Source organism: Babylonia areolata, chromosome 2, assembly GCF_041734735.1.
Source record: "Babylonia areolata isolate BAREFJ2019XMU chromosome 2, ASM4173473v1, whole genome shotgun sequence".
Lineage (NCBI taxonomy): Eukaryota > Metazoa > Mollusca > Gastropoda > Neogastropoda > Buccinidae > Babylonia > Babylonia areolata.
In genome coordinates, this window is record NC_134877.1 from 4,997,552 (window position 1) to 5,022,251 (window position 24,700).

Below are 24,700 nucleotides of genomic sequence, written 5' to 3' on the forward strand. Positions count from 1 at the left end.
CACACAGACACTGACACACACAGACACACACACACACACACACATTATCAGTCTATCTCTCTGTCTATCAATCTACACACACAGACACAGACACGGACAGAAACACGGACACAGACACAGTCACAGACACACAGACACACACACACACACACACACACACACACACACACACACACACACACACACAGAGTCAATGTTAACACACATATGTATCTTCAAGTCAACAGCTTTATTGCTTTTTTTACTTTTTTTGTCTTGGTCAGTTACTATAATTTCTTTATTTAATGATTTTTTTTTTCAATTAATGATTATAGAAATGTAATATTGTTATTGTTTGTTTGTAATATCTGATGTACAGTAAAACTGACACTTTTGGTTCTGGCTCTAAAAGTAATTTGTCTCATTGTTCATCATAACAATGTGGATGGTAATGACTGAAGATAGATTTCTTTTCCATTTGTATTGAAGTCCGGCACAGAATTGGTTACACATTTGCCTCTCTTTACTCAAGCTGGTGGGAGGAGTAAATGTTTAGTGTGTGTGTGTGTGTGTGTGTGTGTGTGTGTGTGAAGCCTGAATGAATGACACATGAAACAAATGATGGGCGCCTGCCGTGAAGTGTGTGTGTGTGTGTGTGTGTGTGTGTGTGTGTGTGAAGCCTGAATGAATGACACATGAAACAAATGATGGGCGCCTGCCGTGAAGTGTGTGTTGTGTGTGTGTGTGTGTGTGTGTGTGTGTGTGTGTGTGTGTGTGTGTGTGTGAAGCCTGAATGAATGACACACGAAACAAGCGATGGGCGCCTGCCGTGAAGTCAGCTCTCAGTTGCCTCTACCCAGGGAGGCAGCCCGTTGTTGTGCAGCTGCCTCCGTGTTTGTAAAGCACTTGTGAGCTTGGTGCTCTGACTGAGGATAGGGGCTAATATGAGTATCCGTATCGATCAGTTTGATTTTTAGCTGTTGTTTTGGTCAACAGTTGAATGAGCATTTGCAAGAGGTGGAGGACGAAGCCATGGCCAAGACAGTGGCCCTGGAAAAGCAGCTGTCTGATGCCAATGCTGATCTGGAGGAACTCAGGGTACTCCCGATATCTCTCCTCTCTATTCATAGTACTTATATTGTATACATGTGTATATATGTATGTGTGTATATAATGTATGTCTGTTCATCTGTCCATCTGTGTGTCGACCTCCTTGCTTTGTTGTGTGTCGGTGTCTGTTTGTCTGTTCATCTGTATGCCTTATCTTTCTCCTCTTGTTTTTTTTTATTTGTATTGTCTGTCTTTCTGTCTGAGAAGTTCTGTTTCCAGAAAAGTGTGTGTGTGTGTGTGTGTGTGTGTGTGTGTGTGTGTGTGTGTGTGTGTGTGTGTGTGTGTGTGTGTGTTGAATGGTGCATGTGCTTGTGTGGTGTGGTGTAGTGTGTTTGGCATTGGTGTGGTGTGGTGTTGTATGATGTGTTGTTTGGTGTGTATGTGTGTGTGCATCATTTTTGGTGTGATGTGTTTGAATATTTTACTTATTTCACTATGTGTGTTTAATTCAGATTTTCTGTGAGATAGCAGGGCCTGTTATTAAAAGTAGATGTAGTTTGATAATTGATTTCCATGATGTTAAAATTTAATTTCACAGTATATAATATTAAACTTTGATTTCACAACAGCTTGTGATGGAAGGAGGAATTTTTTGTTTAATGTCCCATCACACATATCGGTGATTGAAGACATTTTGTTAAAGTACTTATGAATACATCTGAGTATTATTGGTTAGAAGGGGTGGGAGATGTGGATGAATGGAGGGTTGGGGGAAACTGGGCAAATGAGCGTAAAAATGTGGGTGAAATTTGGAAGAAAAGAAAAACAACCTCTAGATACAGTTACAGGAAATTACTTAAAGGACTTCGTAAAAGAGAAGTTGTTAAACTGACAGGCGAAACAAGTGATAATGAATGCAAAAAGTCAAAAACATCAACGTTCTCAGTCACTTGTGAAGACACACTTTCGTGTACAAAAGGCTTCGTCAAGCTACAGTGAAAAATTATATGCTCAATTGTCAGGTTACTAAAGCATATGCACTTGACATTAGAACAATACTTGATGGATCTGGTTCTAGAAATGGATATTAAACAGTAATGTCTGATATGATCATGCGATTCTGACTGACATTTTACACAGGTCCAACGTTTCTGTGTTCACTTGCCTTTGTGTTCTGTGTGTCGGAAGCTAGAAATATTTGGTATCTTGTCCAGGTACTAAATTAAAGGAGAGAGAAAAAGAGAGGAACCACTCAGCTTAGAAAAAGAAAAAGATTTACATGTTTCTCAAACATTATTTCAGGACCACATCACTTAGAGAAAGGAAAAGATTTTACATGTTTTTAAAACATTACTTCAGGACCACGTCACTTAAAAAAAGAAAAAGATTTACATGTTTCTCAAACATTATTTCAGAACCACATCGCTTAGAGAAAGGAAAAGATTTACATGTTTTAAAAACATTAATTCAGGACCACATCACTTAAAAAAAGAAAAAGATTTACATGTTTTTCAAACATTATTTCAGGACAACATCGCTTAGAGAAAGAAAAAGATGACAAAACATATATTTTCTCAACATTATTTCAGGACCAAATAGTCCAGAAAAAGAAGAAGAAAATAAAACATGTATGTTTTGAGCATTATTTTTGGACCAAATAGCTCAGGAAAAGAAAAAAAAAGACTGTAAAACATACATGTTTTTCAAACATTATTTCATGACCACACAACTCAGAAATAGAAAAATACAATAAAACATACACATTTTTCAAACATTATTTCATGACCACACAACACAGAAATAGAAAAATACAATAAAACATACACGTTTTTCAAACAGTTAATTCAGGACAACACAGCTGAGAAATAGAAAAAGACGATAAAATATGCTTTTTAAAAATTATTTATTTATTTTTAAAACACTCCTTTCAGGACCACATCCTTCACCAAGAAAGCGAGATGAACACGTTGCGGAAGACGGTGTGTGAGAAGGAGCAGGAGTCTCGCAAGCGGCAGAGTATGCTGGACGCTAAGATGCTGGAACTGGAGCAGATCAAAAACGTGGCTGGTAGGTGACGCTTGGTTTAGCTGACCTCCGTGGGACCACCCTGTTGAGTGTGGTTTGTTTGGGGGGCAGTGTTATTTCTCCTTCCCTTGTTTGATGCCTCCACAAGGCGGTAGGTGAAATTCCATGGACCTGAGGAACCAATGCATAATATTGCATGTAAACTTCGCACTGAATACTGAAAAAAAAGAAAGAAAAAACAGCATCAATCAGTTTGTCATTGCATAAATTTCTAGACACAAATTTTGCTTGAACTTCACTGTGAAACATTTCCTTTTTTTTTTTTTTTTTTTTTAAAGTAATATTTTTAATGACATTTCTTTGCAACATAATGGATACATCGAAGAAAAGAAGAAAGAAAATTAGAATAAAACAAAAACAAAAAAAACAAACACTTTATATAATTTGGACATAAACTATAACTTAACATGAACCATATACCCCTCCGCTTACGCTCAAAAGAAAAAACCCCGACATACATGAAACGTTTCTTTCACAAGAGGGAGCGAAACTTTGGGGTTTGCTTGCAAATTTTATCAATCTTTGGGCAGATCCCTTCTATGCTGAGGCAGTGTTTGATGAGATTCCCCTCTACCAGGTCCATTACTTGAGCTGATTGCTCCCTTGTTGGCCATATGTATTTCTTGAAGAGATCTTCAGAACTGTGTTCTTGTTGCAAATGCCTTGCTGCTCTTTCCACCTATGTCCTATGCTTCCATTTTGCTTCAAATGTCTTCTTCCAAGGCAACAGGACTGCATTCAAAATTCTCTCATTTTCAACACAGAGTACTGGTTTTAATTATACTGGCACCATGGTTGAATTTAGACTGAACTGACATGTAAAGTTTGTGTCTGTGGATGTTTGCGCTTTTTTCTTTCTCTATTTGCATGGATACTTAACACACAAATTTCACAAAAAAATTTCAGCTCGATGGATTTCTGCCTGAAGATTGTGTGACAGGTTTTATGGGTGTAGACAGGGGACATGTTTGGAGATTTTGTAGGCTGTGACAAAGTGTTTGAATGGGGGTTTTGAAATGAGGGGCATGACTGGAACTAAACAGTTTGTAGACAGTGACGTGATTTTTTGTCATGGAACGTGTAACAAGAAAATGACTTGGACAGTTTTGTGGGCTATGACATGGTGTCTAGCTGTGGAACATGTCACAGGAAAACGGCATAAGCTTGAGCGTGATACATATGTTGTAAAGATTTATGATTGTTGGGCGAGCTGTGATTTTATAGACATGGAACTTGAGGCTGCATGATGTTAAGTGAACAAGGGACTCCAGTAGCTGGAAACCTCTGCCATGTAGAGACATGAATTACTTGATGAAATTGATGTATACTTGTGCTCTGCTGTCAGAATTAAAAAAAAATGACTTTGTGTGTGTGTGTGTGTGTGTGTGTGTGTGTGTGTGTGCGCGCAGTAGACGTGGTGTCAGGACCAGGGGGCCCCATGCCAGGCGTCACCCCTGTGGCCGTCCCCGCCCCCCCACCTGTGGCCCCACCCCCTCCACCCCCGCCTCCACCCCCACCTCCACCCCCTCCCTTCGGACCAGTGCCCCCTCCTCCTCCTCCTCCTCCCGGCGTGCACAATGTGGATGGTAAGTTGGCTTGCTTTGTTTTTCCTTTTCTGGTGTGTTTAAAGAAAAAACAAACACAGAAAAGCAAACTTTATTTTGCTATATGAAACATGGAGACTACAAGCAGAGAGAGAGACAGACAGACAGACAGACAGCCTCAGATGGTTTATTCACATTTAGGCCAAGAGCCCATTTGAAGGGGTATGTATGTATGTGATGTGATTCTATGTGGTGTGACATGATGTGATGTGGTGTGATGTGATGTGGTGTGACACGGTGTGATGTGTTTGATGTGATGTGGTTTGATGCGATGTGATGTGGTGTGACATGATGTGATATATGATGCAGTGTGATATGATGTGGTGTTACATGATGTGATATATGGTGTGACACGGTGTGATGTGTTTGATGTGATGTGGTTTGATGCGATGTGATGTGGTGTGACATGATGTGATATATGATGCAGTGTGATATGATGTGGTGTTACATGATGTGATATATGATGTGGTGTGACGTGATGTGGTTTGTGACGTGATGTGATGTGTGACGTGGTGTGATATGTGACGTGATGTGGTGTGACGTGGTGTGATGTGTGACATGGTGTGATGTGTGACATGGTGTGATGTGACATGATGTGATGTGATGTGGTGAGGTGTGATGTGACATGATGTGTGATGTGGTGTGCTGTGTGGTGTGATGTGACGTGATGTGATGTGATGTGGTGAGGTGTGATGTGACATGACGTGTGACGTGGTGCGTGCTGTGTGATGTGATGTGATGTGACATGATGTGTGACGTGGTGCGTGCTGTGTGATGTGATGTGATGTGACATGATGTGTGACGTGGTGTGCTGTGTGATGTGATGTGATGTGACATGATGTGTGACGTGTGCATGCTGTGTGCAGCCATGACGATCAAGAAGAAGATCCAGACCAAGTTCCGCCTGCCCATCCTGAACTGGACGCCCCTCAAGCCGCAGCAGGTCAAGGGCACCGTCTTCTCCGAGCTGGATGACGAAAAACTTTATTCTGTGAGTCTCCCTGAGTTGTGTGGGTCATGGGTCTCCATGTGTTGTGTGGGTCATGAGTCTCCCTGAGTTGTGTGGGTCATGAGTCTCCCTGAGTTGTGTGGGTCATGAGTCTCTGTGTGTTGTGTGGGTCATGAGTCTCTGTGAGTTGTGTGGGTCATGAGTCTCCCTGAGTTGTGTGGGTCATGAGTCTCTGTGAGTTGTGTGGGTCATGAGTCTCCCTGAGTTGTGTGGGTCATGAGTCTCTGTGTGAGGTGTGTGGGTCATGAATCTGTGTGTTGTGTGGGTCATGAGTCTCCCTGAGTTGTGTGGGTCATGAGTCTGTGTGAGGTGTGTGGGTCATGAATCTGTGTGTTGTGTGGGTCATGAGTCTCCCTGAGTTGTGTGGGTCATGAGTCTCTGTGAGTTGTGTGGGTCATGAGTCTCTGTGTGTTGTGTGGGTCATGAGTCTCTGTGAGTTGTGTGGGTCATGAGTCTCTGTGTGTTGTGTGGGTCATGAGTCTCTGTGAGTTGTGTGGGTCATGAGTCTCTGTGTGTTGTGTGGGTCATGAGTTTCTGCGCGTTGTGTGGGTCAGAGCTGGTGGAAGGCTCATTTGCCTGATCAGCGCAGTGGGTTTATGTGTTGGTCAGGTTTCTGCTTCCTGAATCTTTTTTTTTTTTTTTTCTTTTCTGCATGGTGCACATGCATGCGTCTGCAAGCTTTTGACACCTCCTTGAAACTGGAACTGAATTGCTGTTGGTTGTGCTAATATTTCTTGTTGCTGTTATTTTTTGAGATTGTTTTCCTTATTATTGTTATTATTATTATTATTATTAATATTATTATTATTATTATTATTATTATTATATTATATTTATTTATTTATTTTATTTTTTTCTGACAAGATGCTTTTCCTGATGTCTGGCTTTTGTTGTGTTAAGACTTTTTGTAGACAGACAGACAGACAGACAGACACAGACAGACAGACCACACACGCACAGACACACAGACACAGACATAGACACACGTATACCTACACACACACATGTATAGCTACACAAGCACAGACAACAAAGGCATACACAAACACACGCAATGCACATGCACACAGACAGACAGACAGAAAGACACACACACACACGCACACACACACACACACACACACACACACACACACACACACACACACACACACACACACACACGCGTACCTACGCAAACATAGATGCTCATCAAATGCATACACAGACACACGCACATGCACACATGCAGACAGACTGACTGACTGACAGACACACACAGACACACACACAGACGACACAGGCACAGACACACAAAACACACAACACGGACACACAACACACACACACACACACACAAGACACACGAACACCACACCACACCAAACACAAACACAAACACAAACACACACACTTACCCACCCCTTTACCCGCCCACAGGCGTACAAACCCTACAGGCTCCCCAACTGACTGTAAGTAACGGTGTTGTTTGTTGGCTGGCGTGCCCCCTCTGTCCCCAGGTGATAGACTTCAATGAGTTTGAGGAGGTGTTCAGACTGGGCCCAGCGGGGCCCCTGCACTCCTCGGACAGGGCCACGCCCAAGGCCCTGAAGAAACACTCCAAGCAGGCCGTGTCCCTTCTGGAGCCCAACAGGCTGCGCAACGTTGGTATGTTCTTGGGGGGGTGGGGATGGAGGGGTGTGGGGGGGGTTCTCTGTGTGCGTGGTTGTGTGTGTGTGGGGGGGGAGGGGTAGGGGTGTGAGGAGGCGGGGGGAGTTGTGTGTGTGTGGGTGGGGGTGGGCATGCGTGTGTGTGTGTGTGTGTGTGTGTGTATGTGTGTTGTAGTTTGGTGAGGGTGTGTTTGTGTGGGTGTGTTTGTGTTGTGGTGTGGTGTGGTGTGGTTGGGACTGGGTGGGTATGTTTGTGTGTGTGTGTGTGTGTGTGTGTGTGTGTGGTGTGGGTGGGTATGTCTGTGTGTGTATAGTTTTTATGTGTGTGTGTGTGTGTGTGTGTGTGTGTGTGTGTGTGTGTGTGTGTGTGTGTGTGTGTGTGTGTGTGTGTGGTAAGGGTAGTTTTATTTGTCTTTCTGTGTATTTTGTGGTGTGATAGGTGTGGGTATAGTTCTGTGTGGTTGATGTGGTGTGCTTTGGTTGGGTATGTTTGTGTGTGTGTGTGGTGTGGGATGGGTGGGTATGTGTGTGATGTTGTGTGGGTAGTGTGTTAGTGTGTGCATGTTCGTGTGTGTGCGTTTGTGTGTGTGTGTGTGTTTGAGAGAGCACATGTTTGTTTCTTTGTGTTTCTGCATGTTTGCGTTTATGTGTGAATGTGCTGATGTGTGTAACGTACATCTGTTTTTGCTGTTTGTGTTTTGGTATGTGTTTGTGTGTGTCTGAGTTGGCGCACGTTTGTTTATGTGTTTTTGCGTGTGTGTGTACTTGTGCGTATGAGTGTATGTGTTCATTTTATGTTGATTTGCTTCTTTTTGTTCGTTGTTCTGCTTTATTTCCAACAGTGTGTCTGTTTCTGTCATGTTTTTGTTTGAGGAGTGCAGTGTTGCTTCCTTGGAACAGAACAGATGCATATCTATCATTTAATTACAATAGTTATACCAAGAATAGAAGTATTTTCTTCAGTGCTGTTGATTTTTTTGTTGTTCAAATAAACAGGATCATGTGTTACATAGCCAGAACATGATATCAAGTTTTCAGGGACAGTGAAGAGAAAAAAAAGAGCAGGTGTGTGAAGCGTTGTTTTGGGTGTTTTTTGTTTTTCAGCGATCACAAGGCGGAAGATAGAAATGACAAATGAAGAGATTGTCCGGGCCATCAATGGGTATGTGTGCTTTTGCTTTTTTTTTTTTTTTTTTTTTGTCTAGAAAAAAATGTGCATGCAAAAGACTTGTCTTCATTGTATTCATGCATTTATGAGAACCACTCACTTTTTGAAAGTTAACACATTGTTGCTTTTATGATGTATTCATGTAATTGAATTTTGAACACATGCACGCAAAAGTATGTGGACATGCGTGCGCGCGTGCTCGCACACACACACACACACAAACACACACACACACACCATAGACATACACATGCTGACTAACCTAGGTAAGTGTTGCAAGATTCATGACTGTCTTCTCTGGTTTTTGTGGCATGAGTAATCTGACACTGTTGTGGGAACAGCCGTGATGTTTGGACGGTGAGCCGGATTGATACAGGAGACATGTGTTCAAAGATTAACTCATCATCTCTTTCATGAACATCTTACATTGCTGCACACACACAAGAATGTTAGAAAGCAGGTTGAGTTAGAAATGACTTGTCGATTTATTTGATTAAAACACAAAAGCGTGTTAGGTTTAGAGAGAGAGAGAGAGAGAGAGAGTGTGTGGTGACTGCTGTATGCAGCACGTGTATTCTGTTAGAGATGAAGCATTAAGTGCTGTACAAAAACAGTCATTTGCACAACAGGTTGCCTACGTGGATGGAACTGGTTAAGAGCTGTCTTTGGGCACTCATCATTTGTTTCCTGTGTCATTCAGTCGGGGTTTCTGTCAGTGTGTGCTCACACACATAATAAATAATAATAATAATGGTACTTATATAGCGCTGAATCTTGTGCATAGACAAATCTAAGCGCTTTCGCACCAGTCATTCTCATGCACGCATAACTCTAAAACTGGAGAAACTAAAGACCAGGAAGAGGCAGGGAAGGGAGGCTATTTTGGGAAGAGGTGGGTTTTAAGGCCAGACTTGAAAGAGCTGAGTGTGGAGACTTGACGAAGCGAAAGAGGAAGTTCATTCCAGTTGCAAGGTCCAGAGACAGAGAAAGAACGGCGGCCAACACACTGTGTGTGAGTGGTGTATGTGTGATGTGTGATATGTAAGTGTGTGTATGTGTAAGACTAATGCGAGAAAAAAGGTTAAGCATGTATCCTTGTTGCCATTGTTTGTAGCATTGTGTGAAGGATAAGGAGAGAAGTGTGTGTGACATGTGCACAGACTGGACCTGAAACGGCTGACCCTGGACATTGTGGACATCCTGCAGACAGTGCTGCCCAATGACCAGGAGGTGAGTCACGCCATCAGCCCTGCCCACAGCAGTGTTGCTCATCGCCATGCACACCGTATAGGGGCCATTTCGGGGCTAGAATACCTGTCGGATTTTAAATCTGTTCAAGGAGAACACAAAATAAAGTTGAAGGGTGGATTAAAACAATCTTAAAGAGCGCAGTTCACCCTTGTCTCGCTCATTCTGCGTAAAATTGAAAATAAAATTCAAAATATTGAAAAATACTGTAAAAAGGCCTCACCCAAATATGTCAAGGTGAAATCTCAGACATGTCTCAGTGAGGGAGAGGGCACCTCTGAGTTTTGGTTCTTAGCTAGAAAATCTGGAAGAAAACGGAGTGTAATGGAACCGTCTCTGTGGAAGATCATGTCCTGTGGCGATACACTCAGATCATGTCTGTCAAGAGGGAGAAGGCACCAGTACGTCCTAGTTAATACCTACTTTCAGTTCTAGTGTACTGAAACTGGTGTCTTTTTGTTACAAAGGGAGATTAGACCTCTAGCATTGCCAGTGACCCTTGACATACAAGTAGTGTCCCTTTCTACGTGAGAGAGCATAGTCACAGGAACTGTGGAAGGAGCAACTCATGTTTCAAACCGTACTTTCAGTTCTGTTTCTTCTTTTCTTGTTTTTCTTATTTGTGATATTAGAAATTAGCCAGTGTGAATGTGTAGTCTGAAACTGTTATGGCTGGATAATGTTCAAGAGAAAATAGTTAACTTCTGATAGAAAAAACTAAACCAAACAAGCGAAAAACAAACTTTCCTACCAATTTTATTCAATTTATAACTTACACTTACTTTTGTAATCACTTAACAACGTATGCACTAAATTTTACAACAATCCACTCACAAACAATGTGTGTGTTTGTGCGTGTCTGTGCGCACTTTTGTGTAAGCGCGTGTTTGTTTCTGTATGTTTGTATGTGTGTGTGTGTGTGTACACACTGTCGTTCTGAGATGCACTTTATATGCACTTTGTTGTCAGGGTATTGGGTGGAATTCAACTAATTTTTTTTTATTTTATATTTGCCATAGTTTACTTCAAAATATACTTTTATGTCATTTTGTAGTTTTTGGTTTTGTTCACTTTTTTTTTGTGAATGTTTTTGTGATTCATCTCTTTTGCTTCCTTTTCCTTGCCTGTGAATGTACTTGGGCAAGTTCACTGTGTTTTCAGTAACCTGGGAAAGGAATAAAGGAGAGTAAACAAACAAAACCATCCTTTATAATTGTGTACCTGTGTTTGCAGACAAAGGCATTCCGACTGTACGAGAGGGATCGACGGCCGGTGGAAGCTCTGGGTGACGAAGACAAATTCATGATTCAGGTGCGTTGTTTCTGATATAGGGCATCTTTGCTGTCTTGGTTCCATACATCATGTCATTGTTGCCCTGACGAAGACAAATTAACTCACTCGGGACGACAGGTTTTCTCCCTTGCTTTTCCCCACAGACGGCCCATTTGTAAGGGTTTGGAAAAAAATTGCAAAAAATACAAAATACAGAGTAAGAAAATGAAACTTTCAGAACTGGTTTATTATTTGTTGAGCTATTACATATAACAAAAATCAAATTTCTCATCTTATTTTTACAGTTTTGCCATATGTAGAAAATACTGCCAATTTTTCACCCCGAATCACCATACCCATGCTCGCTTTCTGCATTAAATTCGCTTTCTTCTTCACCATCATCAACCTCTTCAATGTCCGACCCTTCAGTTTGTAGCGTTTGAAGTACTTCGGCAACCCTAAAACGTTGCTGTCACTGCCTTGTTCGCTTCACAACATTCTGAGAAGAGCCCGCTTTGCTAACAGGCTGGCACGCGAGCAGACAACCGGTCAGTGACTTTGTCAGCGTGTGTGCGAGACGGGCCACACATGCCAGGCTGACCAATCATACTGTTCAATTGTGGAGTGACCCAGAATAGCGCACTCTGCTTGGCTAATCACAAAATCACGTGTACAGCGTGTGATGGAATTTTACTTTCGGAGAATGCTATTCCATTCCTTCGTCCGAATCCGAATACGTTTTGTGTAGGAATGCGTGAGCATTCCTTTGTCTGGAGGGAGTTAATGATTCAGGTGCGTTGTTTCTGATTTGTGGCAATATTGCTGTTTTGTTTCCTTACCTCATGTCATTGTGACTGTGAGTGTCTTGCCAGTGACAAAGAATTGTGATTTTTATTTATTTTTGCTTTTTGGCTTGTGTGTGGGAACAGTGAGTCTATGTGATGACTGATTGGTTGTTATTGTGTTTGTGTTACTTGATCTATGTGTGTGTGTGTGTGTGTGTGTGTGTGTGTGTGTGTGTGTGTAGGTAGGTAGTTAACTTGAGCAAATTCATTTTCCCTGGAAATGCTTTGTCTGTCAACAGAAAATTTGGGTTAAAAACATGAAAAAAAAAAAAAAAAAAAAGATTTCCACTCAACCTAATTAAATTTGTAAGTCTTCTGGAGAAGATAATATGTATGCCAGCGATGTTAATGATAATAATAACTGTATGTGTGTGTGTGTGTGTGTGTGTGTGTGTGTGTGCGTGCGGACATGTATGTGTGTGTGTGTGTGTGTGTGTGTGTGTGTGTGTGTGTGTGTGTGTGCGAACATGTATGTGTGTGTGTGTGACAGATGGTGAAGGTGGAGCGGCTGTCCCACAAGCTGACCATCATGAGCTTCATTGGCAATTACCATGACAACCTGCACCACCTGCAGCCGGTGATTCCCCCCCCCCCCCCACACACACACCCTCCCACCTCTCCGTTATGCTGTCTGCCTCCACTCCGGCTGCAGCAAGGCAGGGGGTGGGGGGGCAGGGAGAACATTGGGACAGTTTTATTTCCAGTTTCAAGGAGGTGTCAACAGCGTGAAGATTGGTCCTTGTATGCTATACTACTTCCTATGATAAAAACAAACGTTAAAACAACAACAGCAACAACCCCCCCCCCCTTCCCCTCCCCTACCCTCCCTCTCCCACCCACCAAAATATGAGCAGACGCCTCGCCTCTTTATTAAGGTGGTTTCGCAGATTGAAGAGGAAGATTGATCCATATATGCAACGCAACATCTGTTTGGGGGGGAAAAAAAAGAAGAGGAAAAAAAGAAGTAAAAGAATCGGATGCCTGGCTTCAGTGTCAAGGAAGTGTCACAGCGTGAGGATTCATCCATATGTGCTGCTCTACATCTGCTATTTGGAAAAAAAAAGAAAAAATAAGATCAAATGCCTGGCCTCTTCAGTTTCAAGGAGGTGTGAAAGATTGATCCATATATGCTACCCTGCATCTGCTGTTTAAGAAAAGAAAATAAGAAAAAAAATGAAAAGAAGGAAGAGCAGGTACCTGACCTCTGCATGAACCAGTGTGATGGTCAGGATTTTGAGATAGATTGGGTGTAGAAAAAGAGAGAGGAAAATAGACTGTGTGAGAGAATGATTGATTGACTGACTGACTGACATAGATGAAAGCTTTTCTGTTTCTGGGATAAACAACATTAAAGGAACACTACACCATGTAAGGAACAAACACGCGTGTGTAATGCGGGGTGTTTCTTCAGGGAACTTTTATTTTATTTTATTATATATATGTGTGTGTATATGTATGTATGTGTGTGTATGTATATAAATGTATGTATGTGTGTATATATGTGTATATATATATGTATATATATATATATATTTATATTAATGTAATGTCGCAGTAGTTTGCATTATTCAATTGTTGATCTGTGTTCGTGTGTGTATTGTGCCTGTAGGTGCGTGTATGTGTGTGTGTCACTGAGTGAATGTGTGAGTAATGTGTCTGGGTATGCGGCTTCTGTTCGTTGGTGCATGTGTGAGTGCGTGCGTGCGCGCGCGCGTGTGTGTGTGTGTGTGCGCGCGCACGCTGTGTGTTTTGTGTGTTTGTATGTAGGTATGTATGTATGTGCCTATGTATATATGCATGCGTATACGTGCTTGTGTTCTTTCAATTTCAATTGTCTTTTTTTTTTTTTTTTTTTTTTTTTTTAAATACCTGTTGCATTTCTTGATTTAATCAACTGACATGACCTATTTTAATTTTTCTCTCTCGCCTATATTTCAAATTATATGCATATGTTTGTGTGGGGATGTTTGAGTGAATGTTTTTAGTGCTTTTGTAAAGCGCATAGAGCTTCAAGAATATGCGCTATAGCAAGAAGTCTTAATAAATAAATAAATAAATGTTTGAAGTATTTAATAAAAAAAAATTGCCGGTACATGCTCTTTGGATTTAAAAACATTTTTTTAAAGCTATAAAGTTTCTATGAAGCTGTGTGTATGGAGGCTCTGGTTTTTAATTTGTAAGTTGCATCTTAGGGGAGTGAGGGTGTTTGTTGGTGGGCGTGGCATGTGTGGTGCATGTATGTGTGTGTATTTCTTGGGGGGAAAAGTTTTGTTTAATTTTGCACAGGTTTAAAAAAAAAAAAAAATGAGTATGAGTGGTAAAGAATAAAAAAAAATTGATAGCAGTTTTCCTCAAACAGCAGTTTTCCTCAAACTGTTATTTCATGATTATTTCCGTGATTTCTTGCAGCAAATCAACGCCATCATTGCAGCATCAATGTCCCTGAAGAACTCTCAGAAGGTCAAGAAAATGATGGAGGTAAGATTGGGTGGCTTCCCACGTGTGAGGATGCTGGCATTGACAGATTCTTCTCTCTCTCTTCCAGTCTGAAGAATAGTACATAAGTGTATATACGTTCATTTGATTCCTTTTATGTCATCTGTGGGTATTTTGATAACTTTTAAAACCCTGTAGTGGTTTAGTCTTTGATTATATAGTACTGATTGTCAAAGAAAAAGGAAGCAGATGCATTTTAGCCTCACAATTTTCAAAATGATTACATTTTTATGTGATGGATTTCTGCCATGATTTTTGAATTAAAAAAAACAAAAAACAAGAGAGGCAAGGCCTTCAAGACTCACTTGTGTTACACTTAAAAAAAAAAATCCAAGCTTTTTATGTATTGAGTATAATTTCAAAATGTAATGTTTAAGATGAGAAAGATCAGTTTAAAGCAAATTAAGTCCCCTAGCATTAATTACAGAGTAATTTCCCTTTTTTTAACTGTCTGCACCAAAACATTAGCAAAATAAATAAAACTCCCATGCTTAGCAAAAGAAGTTCCTGTTTGAACAAAAAATGATAATAATGACTGCTCTAGTTGTTGGGTCAGAATATCAGATCAAAGTGCCAAGTTTAGAGAATACAAAAAATATAAATATAACAGTAAATGCAGTTTGCATAATTAGGCTTCATTCTTTATTTTTGTGTGCCCATCCCAGAGGTGCAATATTGTTTTAAACAAGATGACTGGAAAGAACTGAATTTTTCCTATTTTTATGCCAAATTTGGTGTCAACTGACAAAGTAGTTGCAGAGAAAATGTCAATGTTAAAGTTTACCACGAACACACAGACACACAGACACACACACACACACAGACAACCGAACACCGGGTTAAAACATAGACTCACTTTGTTTACACAAGTGAGTCAAAAATTAAGTGGATTGTATTCTGAACATACTACTTTATTACTGAAACTGGCTTTGGTGCAAGGAAACACGACCTGATGAAATTCTTCAGATAAGAATGAAAATTAGCCTATGAGATCGAGTTTTTGTGTTCTTTTTATTATTGTGCGTGAGTGTTTGTGTTGTTTCTATTATTGCGTGTGAGATTTTGGTGTTCTTTATATTATTGTGTAATAACTAAGCTCTGTTCTGTCGTTTTGTGTAGATAATCTTGGCCCTGGGGAACTACATGAACAGCAACAAGCGTGGGGCAGCCTATGGGTTCAAGTTGCAGAGCCTGGACATGGTGAGAAGCTGACCATTTCTCTTCTTCCTCTCACCTACTCACAGTTCTTTTTTTTTTTTTTTTTGCTGCCCCATCCTCTGCACCGTTTCAGTGGCATTACTCCCACGCCGCTCATTTAGATTACCCCATACACGGCCACACCCGGGTTCGTCCGTCGCAGTTCCAGCGTCGGCAGTCCACAGGGAACCATCGATGTTAGGTCGCCAGGAGGCCACACACCAGAGGAGACCCTGCACTGCTGCTGAGTCACTTCGGTGGTGTTCAGTGGTGCCTGTTCTGTTTTAACGTACCTAGGACACCACCTTCTAAGCCCCCTACTAACGACAATAATGGCTTAGTCGCGGAGCCAGACTGAGTGAGCGTCCCTCCCAGAGTGGAGACCGTCACCACGTCTCTCAAACAACAGGTCCCCTACTCACAGTTCTTTGTCCCTGTGCTGTCTTAATAGGATAATTGCTTTGTGTTGTATTCATTTTCGATTGGGTGATGCAAAAGACTGGGGTGCTCTCGTGTGGATTGTTTAGTGAGCCACTCTCTCTCGTATGTTTGATGTGTGCACCAGTGTATATGTGAGTGTGTGAACATGCCTCTGTAGGAGTGCATGTCTGTGTTTGAGCATTTGTGAGTGTGTGTGTGTGTGAGACCAGTTTTCTTATTCTGTACTTTTGTTGAAATGATGAAGTGGCGGAGGAAAACTTCTCCCTGTTGAATGTGTAACAAAGAGCTGCAGGGCAATTAGAAAACTGAAATGGCTGGTGAATGTTTGTGACTGGTAAGTGCAGAATAAGAGCATATTATGATTAGGGTACTGAAATGGCTGGTGAATGTGTCTGACTGGTAAGTGCAGTATAAGGGCATATTATGATTAGGGTACTGAAATGGCTGGTGATTGTGTCTGACTGGTAAGTGCAGTATAAGAGCATATTATGATTAGGGTACTGAAATGGCTGGTGAATGTGTCTGACTGGTAAGTGCAGTATAAGGGCATATTTTGATTAGGGTACTGAAATGGCTGGTGAACGTGTCTGACTGGTAAGTGCAGAATAAGAGCATATTATGATTAGGGTACTCAAATGGCTGGTGAATGTTTGTGACTGGTAAGTGCAGTATAAGGGCATATTATGATTAGGGTACTGAAATGGCTGGTGAATGTGTCTGACTGGTAAGTGCAGTATAAGGGCATATTATGATTAGAATAATGAAGTGGCTGGTGAATGTGTCTGACTGGTAAGTGCAGTATAAGGGCATATTTTGATTAGAATAATGAAGTGGGTGGTGAATGTGTCCAGCTGGTAAGTGTAGTATATATATGATAGTCGTGTTCGACTATGACCATCAGAAAAGCAGAGGAGGCAACTGCTGTTCCGACTATTTGGGCTAGAATTTGATTATAGTGGAGAGTGTCTTGCCCAAGTTGCATCCCCACTCTCTCGGCCAAGAGGGTTTTAGGACAGTTGACATTGGGATGGTTCCCAAAGGCCAACTAGCCCCCAAGGCTGCAGCACTAAGAGCCAGTGCAATTTTGCCTCCTAGCTTGAGAGTCACAGTCCTTCACAAAAGACTTAGCTGTAAATGATTTCCCATTGACTGGAGAAACCATTGATAATACAGCTATCACTTTGTTGTTGGCCCAAATGTAAATATAAGAGCACATGGTGATCAGAAATCTGAAGCGGGCGGTGAGTGTTTGTGCCTGGTGTGTGTGTGCAGCTGGTGGACACCAAGTCAGGGGACAAGAAGACGACACTGATGCACTTCCTGGTGCAGACAGTGCACGACAAGTTCCCCGATCTCCTGTCCTTTGACGCTGAGCTCCGCTTTCTGGACAAGGCAGCACTGGGTGCGCTGTGCTCTTCTGGCTGTGTGTGTGTGTGTGTGTGTGTGTGTGTGTGTCTGTGTGTGTGTGTCTGTGTGTGTGTGTGTGTGTGTGTGTGTGTGTGTGTCTGTGTGTGTGTCTGTGTGTGTGTGCCTTCAACCACTGTCATGTGTATAAGCATGCAGAAGATTAAATGTGCATTTTAAAGATCCTGTAATTTGTATTTGTTTGTATTTGTATTTCTCTGTGTGAAATTCGGGCTGCTCTCCCCAGGGAGAGCATGTCGCTACACTACAGCGCCACCCTTTTTTTTTTTTGTATTTTTTCCTGCGTGCAGTTTTATTTGTTTTTCCTATCAAAGTGGATTTTTCTACAGAATTTTGCCAGGAACAACCCTTTTGTTGCCGTGGGTTCTTTTACGTGCGCTAAGTGCATGCTAGCACACGGGACCTCTGTTTATCGTCTCATCCGAATGACTAGCGTCAAAACCACCACTCAAGGTCTAGTGGAGGGGGAGAAAATATCGGCGACTGATTGATTGTGATTCGAACCAGCGCGCTCAGATTCTCTCGCTTCCTAGGCGGACGCGTTACCTCTAGGCCGTCACTCCACAACTAACTTGTGTTAGTGTTTAATGGGTTTTGGAGACAAGAAGATACCCAGCATGTATGGCAGCCTTTGTGGTGGAATAAAAATAGTCCTGCAAATGAAAACCCACTTGTAGATACAAGTGAACGTGGGAGTTGCAGCCCTTGAATGCATAATGAATGTACAAATTGGATTCCGTGAAATCTAGAACTGTAATATCACAGACGGGTGCCTACATGGCAGGGTAAAAATGGTCATGTTTGTAAAGGCCCACTCGTGTACATACGAGCGAACGTGGGAGTTGCAGCCCACAAACGCAGAAGAAATATCACACTTTATTCCTTTTGTCTCTTTTTTTTTTATTTATCAAATTGACATTCTTTTTGGATTTTTTTTTTACTTTTCTTTACTGCGATTAAGGTTTGGCAGTTAATCCTTTCTCTCTTTCTCTCTTTGCCATGGTGTGTGTGTGATGCAAGCCAGCCTTCCAGTTTGATTGGTTCAGTTTTTGCCTGTGCCTGTTGGTTTGACTGAAAACAGACTTTTAAGTGCTTCAGCTCAACTTTGAAACCTCGTCAGTGGACTCAGTCAGACTTTTGCAGACCCATTTTAAGTTAAAGAGAATTATTGAATTCATTGCAGACTAATTATTGCTCTCGTATCAAGTGCATTTGTTTATTTCAATGGAGACCAAATATTATCAATATGGAAATGTTAAGAGAAAAATGTGTGTCTTCATGTTTTACATTTATTTGCTTATTTATCATCATTGTTGTCTTATTTATTTATTTGTTTATTATTATTATTATTATTATTTTATTATTATTATCATTACTACTACCTTTTTTTATTTATTTATTTTTTTTATAACATAATTATTATTTATTTATTTATTTATGTAAGCTTATCTATTATTTGTTCACCTTTTTTTTTTTTCTCAAGGCCTGACTAAGCACGTTGGGTTATGCTGCTGGTCAGGCATCTGCTTGGCAGATGTGGTGTAGCGTATATGGATTTGTCCGAACGCAGTGACGCCTCCTTGAGCTACTGAAACTGAAACTGAAACTAAGAGAAAAAAAAAAATCCTCCTCCCCATGACTGAAGGATTGTGCTGGCTGGTGGTGCTCACAGTGTCGATGGAGAACATCACCACAGACATGCATGAGCTGGAGAAGGGCATGGAGCTGACCAAGAGGGAGTATGCCGCCCGCAAGGACTCCCGCGACTGCCCCTTCATCCTCAAGGACTTCCTCACCAACGCGGAGGACCGCTTCCGCAAGCTGTTGGCTGACGTCAAAACGGCGCAGGTGGGTCCTCACTGGCTCTGGCACAGCTTGTTGGTGTGGTGCCAGAGATGTCGTGGTTTGTTAGTCATTCGGATGAGGTGATGAACCAAAGCCCAATGTGTAGCTTTAACTCTCTCCGGACGAAGGAATGCTCACGCATTCCTTCACAAAACGTATTCGGATTCGGACGAAGGAATGGAATAGCATTTTCCGAAAGTAAAATTCCATCACTCGCTGTACACGTGATTTTGTGATTAGCCAAGCAGAGTGCGCTATTCTGGGTCACTCCACAATTGAACAGTATGATTGGTCAGCCTGGCATGTGTGGCCCGTCTCGCACACACGCTGACAAAGTCACTGACCGGTTGTCTGCTCGCGTGCCAGCCTGTTAGCAAAGCGGGCTCTTCTCAGAATGTTGTGAAGCGAACAAGGTAGTGACGGCAACGTTTTAGGGTTGCCGAAGTACTTGAAATGGTACAAGCTGAAGGGTCAGACATTGAAGAGGTGGATGATGACAAAGAAGAAAGCGAATTTAATGCAGAAAGCGAGCATGGGTATGGTGATTCAGGGTGAAAAATTGGCAGTATTTTCTACATACGGCAAAACCGTAAAAATAAGATGAGAAATTTGATTTTTTTTTTATATGTAATAGCTCAACAAGTAATAAACCAGTTCTGAAAGTTTCATTTTCTTACTCTGTATTTTGTATTTTTTGTAATTTTTTTCCAAACCCTTACAAATGGACCGTCTGTGGGGAAAAGCGCAAGGGAGAAAACTTGTCGTCCCGAGTGAGTTAAGACCGGTCGAAGACAGCAAAAACATGGCATATAGCACGAGCACCTGTGTGTCGCCCCCTTGCGAAGTGCCACAAACTTTAGTTAACTTGCGGGGCTCCCCCTGTCATTCTTGACACATTGTGATTGCTGGACAGCCAACCAGCAAACTGTCCAGTTGACTTTCACTCCAGCTCCTTACACAACTGTTCTGGTCAGGCCAGTTCAGCTCAAGGAGGCGGCTTATCGGATGTGTGGGCATTGTATGTGTTCAAAATAACTTAAAAAAAAAAAAAAAAAAAAAATCTGAGGGTGCGCCTTATGCGCTGCAGTGTCTCACAGGCCAAGGAGTATGATACATGTGTATATGTGTGTGTGACTGAAGCCTGACCTGAATGACACAGGAAACAAATGATGAGTGTCTGAAGGCAGCTGTTCAGTCTAATTAGACTGGCAGCCTGTTCCACAGAGTTTCAATAATTTTTGAGTTGATGTTTGACTTTATAAAGAAGTTTCTTGGTGTGTTTCGCTGTGTCTGTTGTTTAGCTTTATGTATTGTAAGCATAAGCATAACATTTTGCCAGGGGACAACATTTTTGTTGCCATTTGGTGTTTTTCAGTGAATCAGTGTTCACAGTCCTTCCTTATAGATATTATTATTATTAGTAGTAGTTCTTTTTTATGTATATATCTGTTATTTATTTATTTATTTACTTATTTTATTTTTATTATTATTTTTTTCTCAAGGCCTGACTAAGCGCGTTGGGTTACGCTGCTGGTCAGGCATCTGCTTGGCAGATGTGGTGTAGCGTATAGGGATTTGTCCGAACGCAGTGACGCCTCCTTGAGCCACTGATACTGATACTGTGTATTGTAAGTTGATTGGAAATGTTGAGGGCCACAGCCACCAGTGGCTTCTTGTTGTGTGCCTCAGTCTCACCAAGAACAACAACACTTATTGTGATTTTTATTGCGCGACATCTCGTGAAGTGCTCAGAGCTCTTAAACCGTGCAAGAGGAGTGCACAGCTGAAGTGTTTTGTTGACTCACTTGTGTAAACAAAGTGAGTCTATGTTTTAACCTGGTGTTCAGTTGTTTGTGTGTGTGTGTGTGTGTCCGTGTGTCTGTGTGTGTGTGTGTCCATGGTAAACTTTAACATTGACATTTTCTCTGCAAATACTTTGTCAGTTGACACCAAATTTGGCATAAAAATAGGAAAAATTCAGTTCTTTCCAGTTATCTTGTTTAAAACAATATTGCACCTCTGGGATGGGCACAAAAAAATAAAAAAAGAAGCCTAATTATATGCAAACTGCATTTACTGTTATATTTATATTTTTTGTATTCTCTAAACTTATCACTTTGACCTTTTATTCTGACACAACAACAAGAGGAGTCATTATTATCAATTTTTGTTCAAACAGGAACTTCTTTTGCTAAGCATGGAATTTTTATTTATTTTGCAAACGTTTTGGTGCAGATAGTAAAAAAGGGAAATTACTCTGTAATTAATGCTAGGGGACTTGATTTATCACAAGTGAGTCTTGAAGGTCTTGCCTCTCTTTTATTATTATATTACAGGTACATAAAGCAACAGTTACTTATTGTTATGAAAGATTGTGGATACCCTGTCGCTGGTCTTAACAGGACTCCTACTCTCGAGTGGTGGAGTACTATGGAGAGAGTGCCCGCAACATTTCGCCAGCCAACTTCTTCGCTCAGATAGTTCGCTTTGTCAACGGCTTCAAGGTAAGTGGGTGTGTGTAAGGTGCTCCCCCAAAACACTTTGGTGCGTTCTCCCTAGTTTTCAAACACACTGGGTCACTTCACATGGACTTCACTTCAGACATGCACAGAAGTGTCCAGTTCATCAGATTTGGTTTAAACAGTATTTTATTTGGAACATGTCACAATACAACATGGATATTGATGAACAGGACAACAAGAAAATCTTATATAAAGTCCTGTCCTGACGCTTGTACATACTGAATATGTGACGGATGTCATCATAACTGGAAGACGTGAACATACATGAGTTTTGAACAAACCTAAGCTGAGATGTAAATAAAGTGAAGAAAATGAATAATAAACGAGTGGTGGAGGAAGAAGTCAATAGAGAGAGAACGAGAAGCATCAACGCTGGGGCACAAGCACAGCAAGACTTAACTTGGCCGACAAACAAAGCGGCGAAGGCCAACCGTCCCACGAAAAAAAGAAGAAAAAAAAGGCAAGCACGCCATCATGTATTCATATCATGAGCTGGCAAATGAAAGGGCAGCACTCTTTCAGGCACATACACTTACATATATGCATATAGACAGGATATTACTCATTGTTCATCAGATTTAATGGAGGCTGTACCATCGGATTTAATTGAGACTGCACCAATCAACCTGGACTTTGAATAATTGAAGTATGTCAGACGGGCGCAATAGCCGAGTGGTTAAAGCGTTGGACTGTCAATCTGAGGGTCCCGGGTTCGAATCACGGTGACGGCGCCTGGTGGGTAAAGGGTGGAGATTTTTACGATCTCCCAGGTCAACATATGTGCAGACCTGCTAGTGCCTGAACCCCCTTCGTGTGTATATGCAAGCAGAAGATCAAATACGCACGTTAAAGATCCTGTAATCCATGTCAGCGTTCGGTGGGTTATGGAAACAAGAACATATCCAGCATGCACACCCCCGAAAACGGAGTATGGCTGCCTACATGGCGGGGTAAAAACGGTCATACACGTAAAAGCCCACTCGTGTGCATATGAGTGAACGCAGAAGAAGAAGAAGAAGAAGTATGTCAGTTCAAGTTTGTCCCTTTTCCTGTAAAACTTCACACCAGACAATCTGGACAGACATAAGAGGATAGGATGCAGAGCGCATTCTAGTGCCGAGTATTTCAGTGGACAAAATGTTTAAAAAACAGGTTAAATTTTCAAAATTCTAAAAAAGAAAGAAAAAACAAAAAACATTTTTTGTAAGGTTTTGAAATTTTCCTTATTCCTGTAATTCCTGTGAACACCTTGAGGAGCAGAAGACCAGTAGACAGACCATTCTAATATTAACTCTCTCCATACGAACGGCGAAAGAGACGACGTTAACAGCGTTTCACCCCAGTTACCATCATCAAAATATTGCAGGCGGAAGGCTCTTATACTGAAGAGGTGAATGTTGACAAAGAATACCACAATTCTGATGATGGAAGCTAAAGGTTGGGTCATTCAGACACCCACTGGACATCCGAGGGGTCTGTGTAGAGGAGAAGAGAGGACTGGCCGTACTGAGTGAGTTAAGCATTTCCAAACACAAAATGGCCAACAGACACAGGTTAAATTTCAAAATTCTAAAAAAAAAAAAAGAAAAGGAAAAAAAGATATTGTGAAAGGTTTTGATACTTTCTGTATTCCTGTAATTCCTGTGAATGCTTTGAGGAGCAATAGGGCCAGTAGACTTGAAAAGCAACCAGCTGCCTGTATTGACAAGACACAAGCCCTGGACAAGCTGGTGTCAGCTGGTAGATCTGAAACTCACCTCTGCCGCCTGTCGTGTCTGGTGGTCGCTTTTATGATGCGTGTGCAAGTCAGGAGATTGAGCAGACGGAACACCACTGCTTGAATACTGAACAGTCCTGGGCGGTGATTGTAGCCAGTTGCTAGTGTGTCATAGCACACACGCACGCACGCACGTATGCATGTGTGTGTGTGTGTGTGTATGTTTGTAAGCCCTTCTCAGTATGTCACATGAATTCACCAGTTCATTTTAAAAAGTCTCTCAAACACATGTAATAGCATTTATTTTTGTGGCACTTTGAATGATTGTGTGGTTGAGATTGCGCGTGCGTATTGTTGCTTGTGATGCTAGGGGAAGCATTTGCGTGTTTCTTATGAATATGATTTTATTGTGATCATCGTTCCTCATTGTCAATGAGTACAGTTCTGGAAAGCTTGGCTGATCCCGTCACAGCAACTGTAAGCCAGAGCGTGAAAATCGGCTGGACCGGACGGGTCCTAGTGTTTCGATGTTTGGGCTGTTGTCACACTGATGAGAGGCTCGCGCGTTGTCGCGCATTGTAGCGCATTGTCACGCATTGACGTATCGACGAGATCAGAATAGAGAACCTCTGTAAAACGACCTTGTGTGAGGTGTTCATTCCCTTTTCCTCCCCCTCTTGTTCTTCCTTACCCTCTTGTGGAAAACCCTGTATCAAAGATGGAACCCAGCCCAACAACTACAACACACACGTCTTCTTTTCTGGCTACCATCTTCATGACTGATGTGTGTCTGTAACTTGTGCTGGCTTTGTGTGTTTGTGTGTGTGTGTGTTTTGTGTGCACGCATGCTTGTTTACAATATGGTATGGTGTACTTGAATGCATGTATTCCTTTGTATATATGACTTTTTTTTTTTGTAAACCACACAAGCTGTTGGTCTGGGAGGTCTGAACGTCAGTCTGCATTATTACGATGTGTGTTTGTGTGTGTGTGTATGTATCTGTTTGCGGATGTGTGTGTGTGTGTGTGTGTGTGTGTGTGTGTTTGCGGATGTGTGTGTGTGTGTGTGTGTGTGTGTGCGCACGTGTGTGTCTGTGTGTCTGTATCTGTATCTGTGTGCGGATATGTCTGTGTCTGTGTGTGTCTAT

At 41.7% G+C, this 24,700-nt stretch overlaps 1 protein-coding gene across 1 annotated transcript in view; it reads left to right on the plus strand.

The window, feature by feature from the left end:
- LOC143296767 (formin-like protein) overlaps positions 1-24,700 on the plus strand; it is a 79,077-nt gene that overhangs the window by 48,895 nt on the left and 5,482 nt on the right. The window contains exons 14-27 of the mRNA XM_076608820.1: positions 976-1,077; positions 2,961-3,096; positions 4,524-4,700; positions 5,585-5,709; positions 7,227-7,374; positions 8,481-8,538; positions 9,705-9,774; positions 11,026-11,103; positions 12,400-12,486; positions 14,319-14,387; positions 15,525-15,605; positions 17,316-17,445; positions 19,141-19,316; positions 21,716-21,817. Of these exons, the coding sequence (XP_076464935.1) occupies positions 976-1,077; positions 2,961-3,096; positions 4,524-4,700; positions 5,585-5,709; positions 7,227-7,374; positions 8,481-8,538; positions 9,705-9,774; positions 11,026-11,103; positions 12,400-12,486; positions 14,319-14,387; positions 15,525-15,605; positions 17,316-17,445; positions 19,141-19,316; positions 21,716-21,817 (1,539 nt within the window). The remainder of the gene's footprint in view (positions 1-975; positions 1,078-2,960; positions 3,097-4,523; positions 4,701-5,584; positions 5,710-7,226; positions 7,375-8,480; positions 8,539-9,704; positions 9,775-11,025; positions 11,104-12,399; positions 12,487-14,318; positions 14,388-15,524; positions 15,606-17,315; positions 17,446-19,140; positions 19,317-21,715; positions 21,818-24,700) is intronic.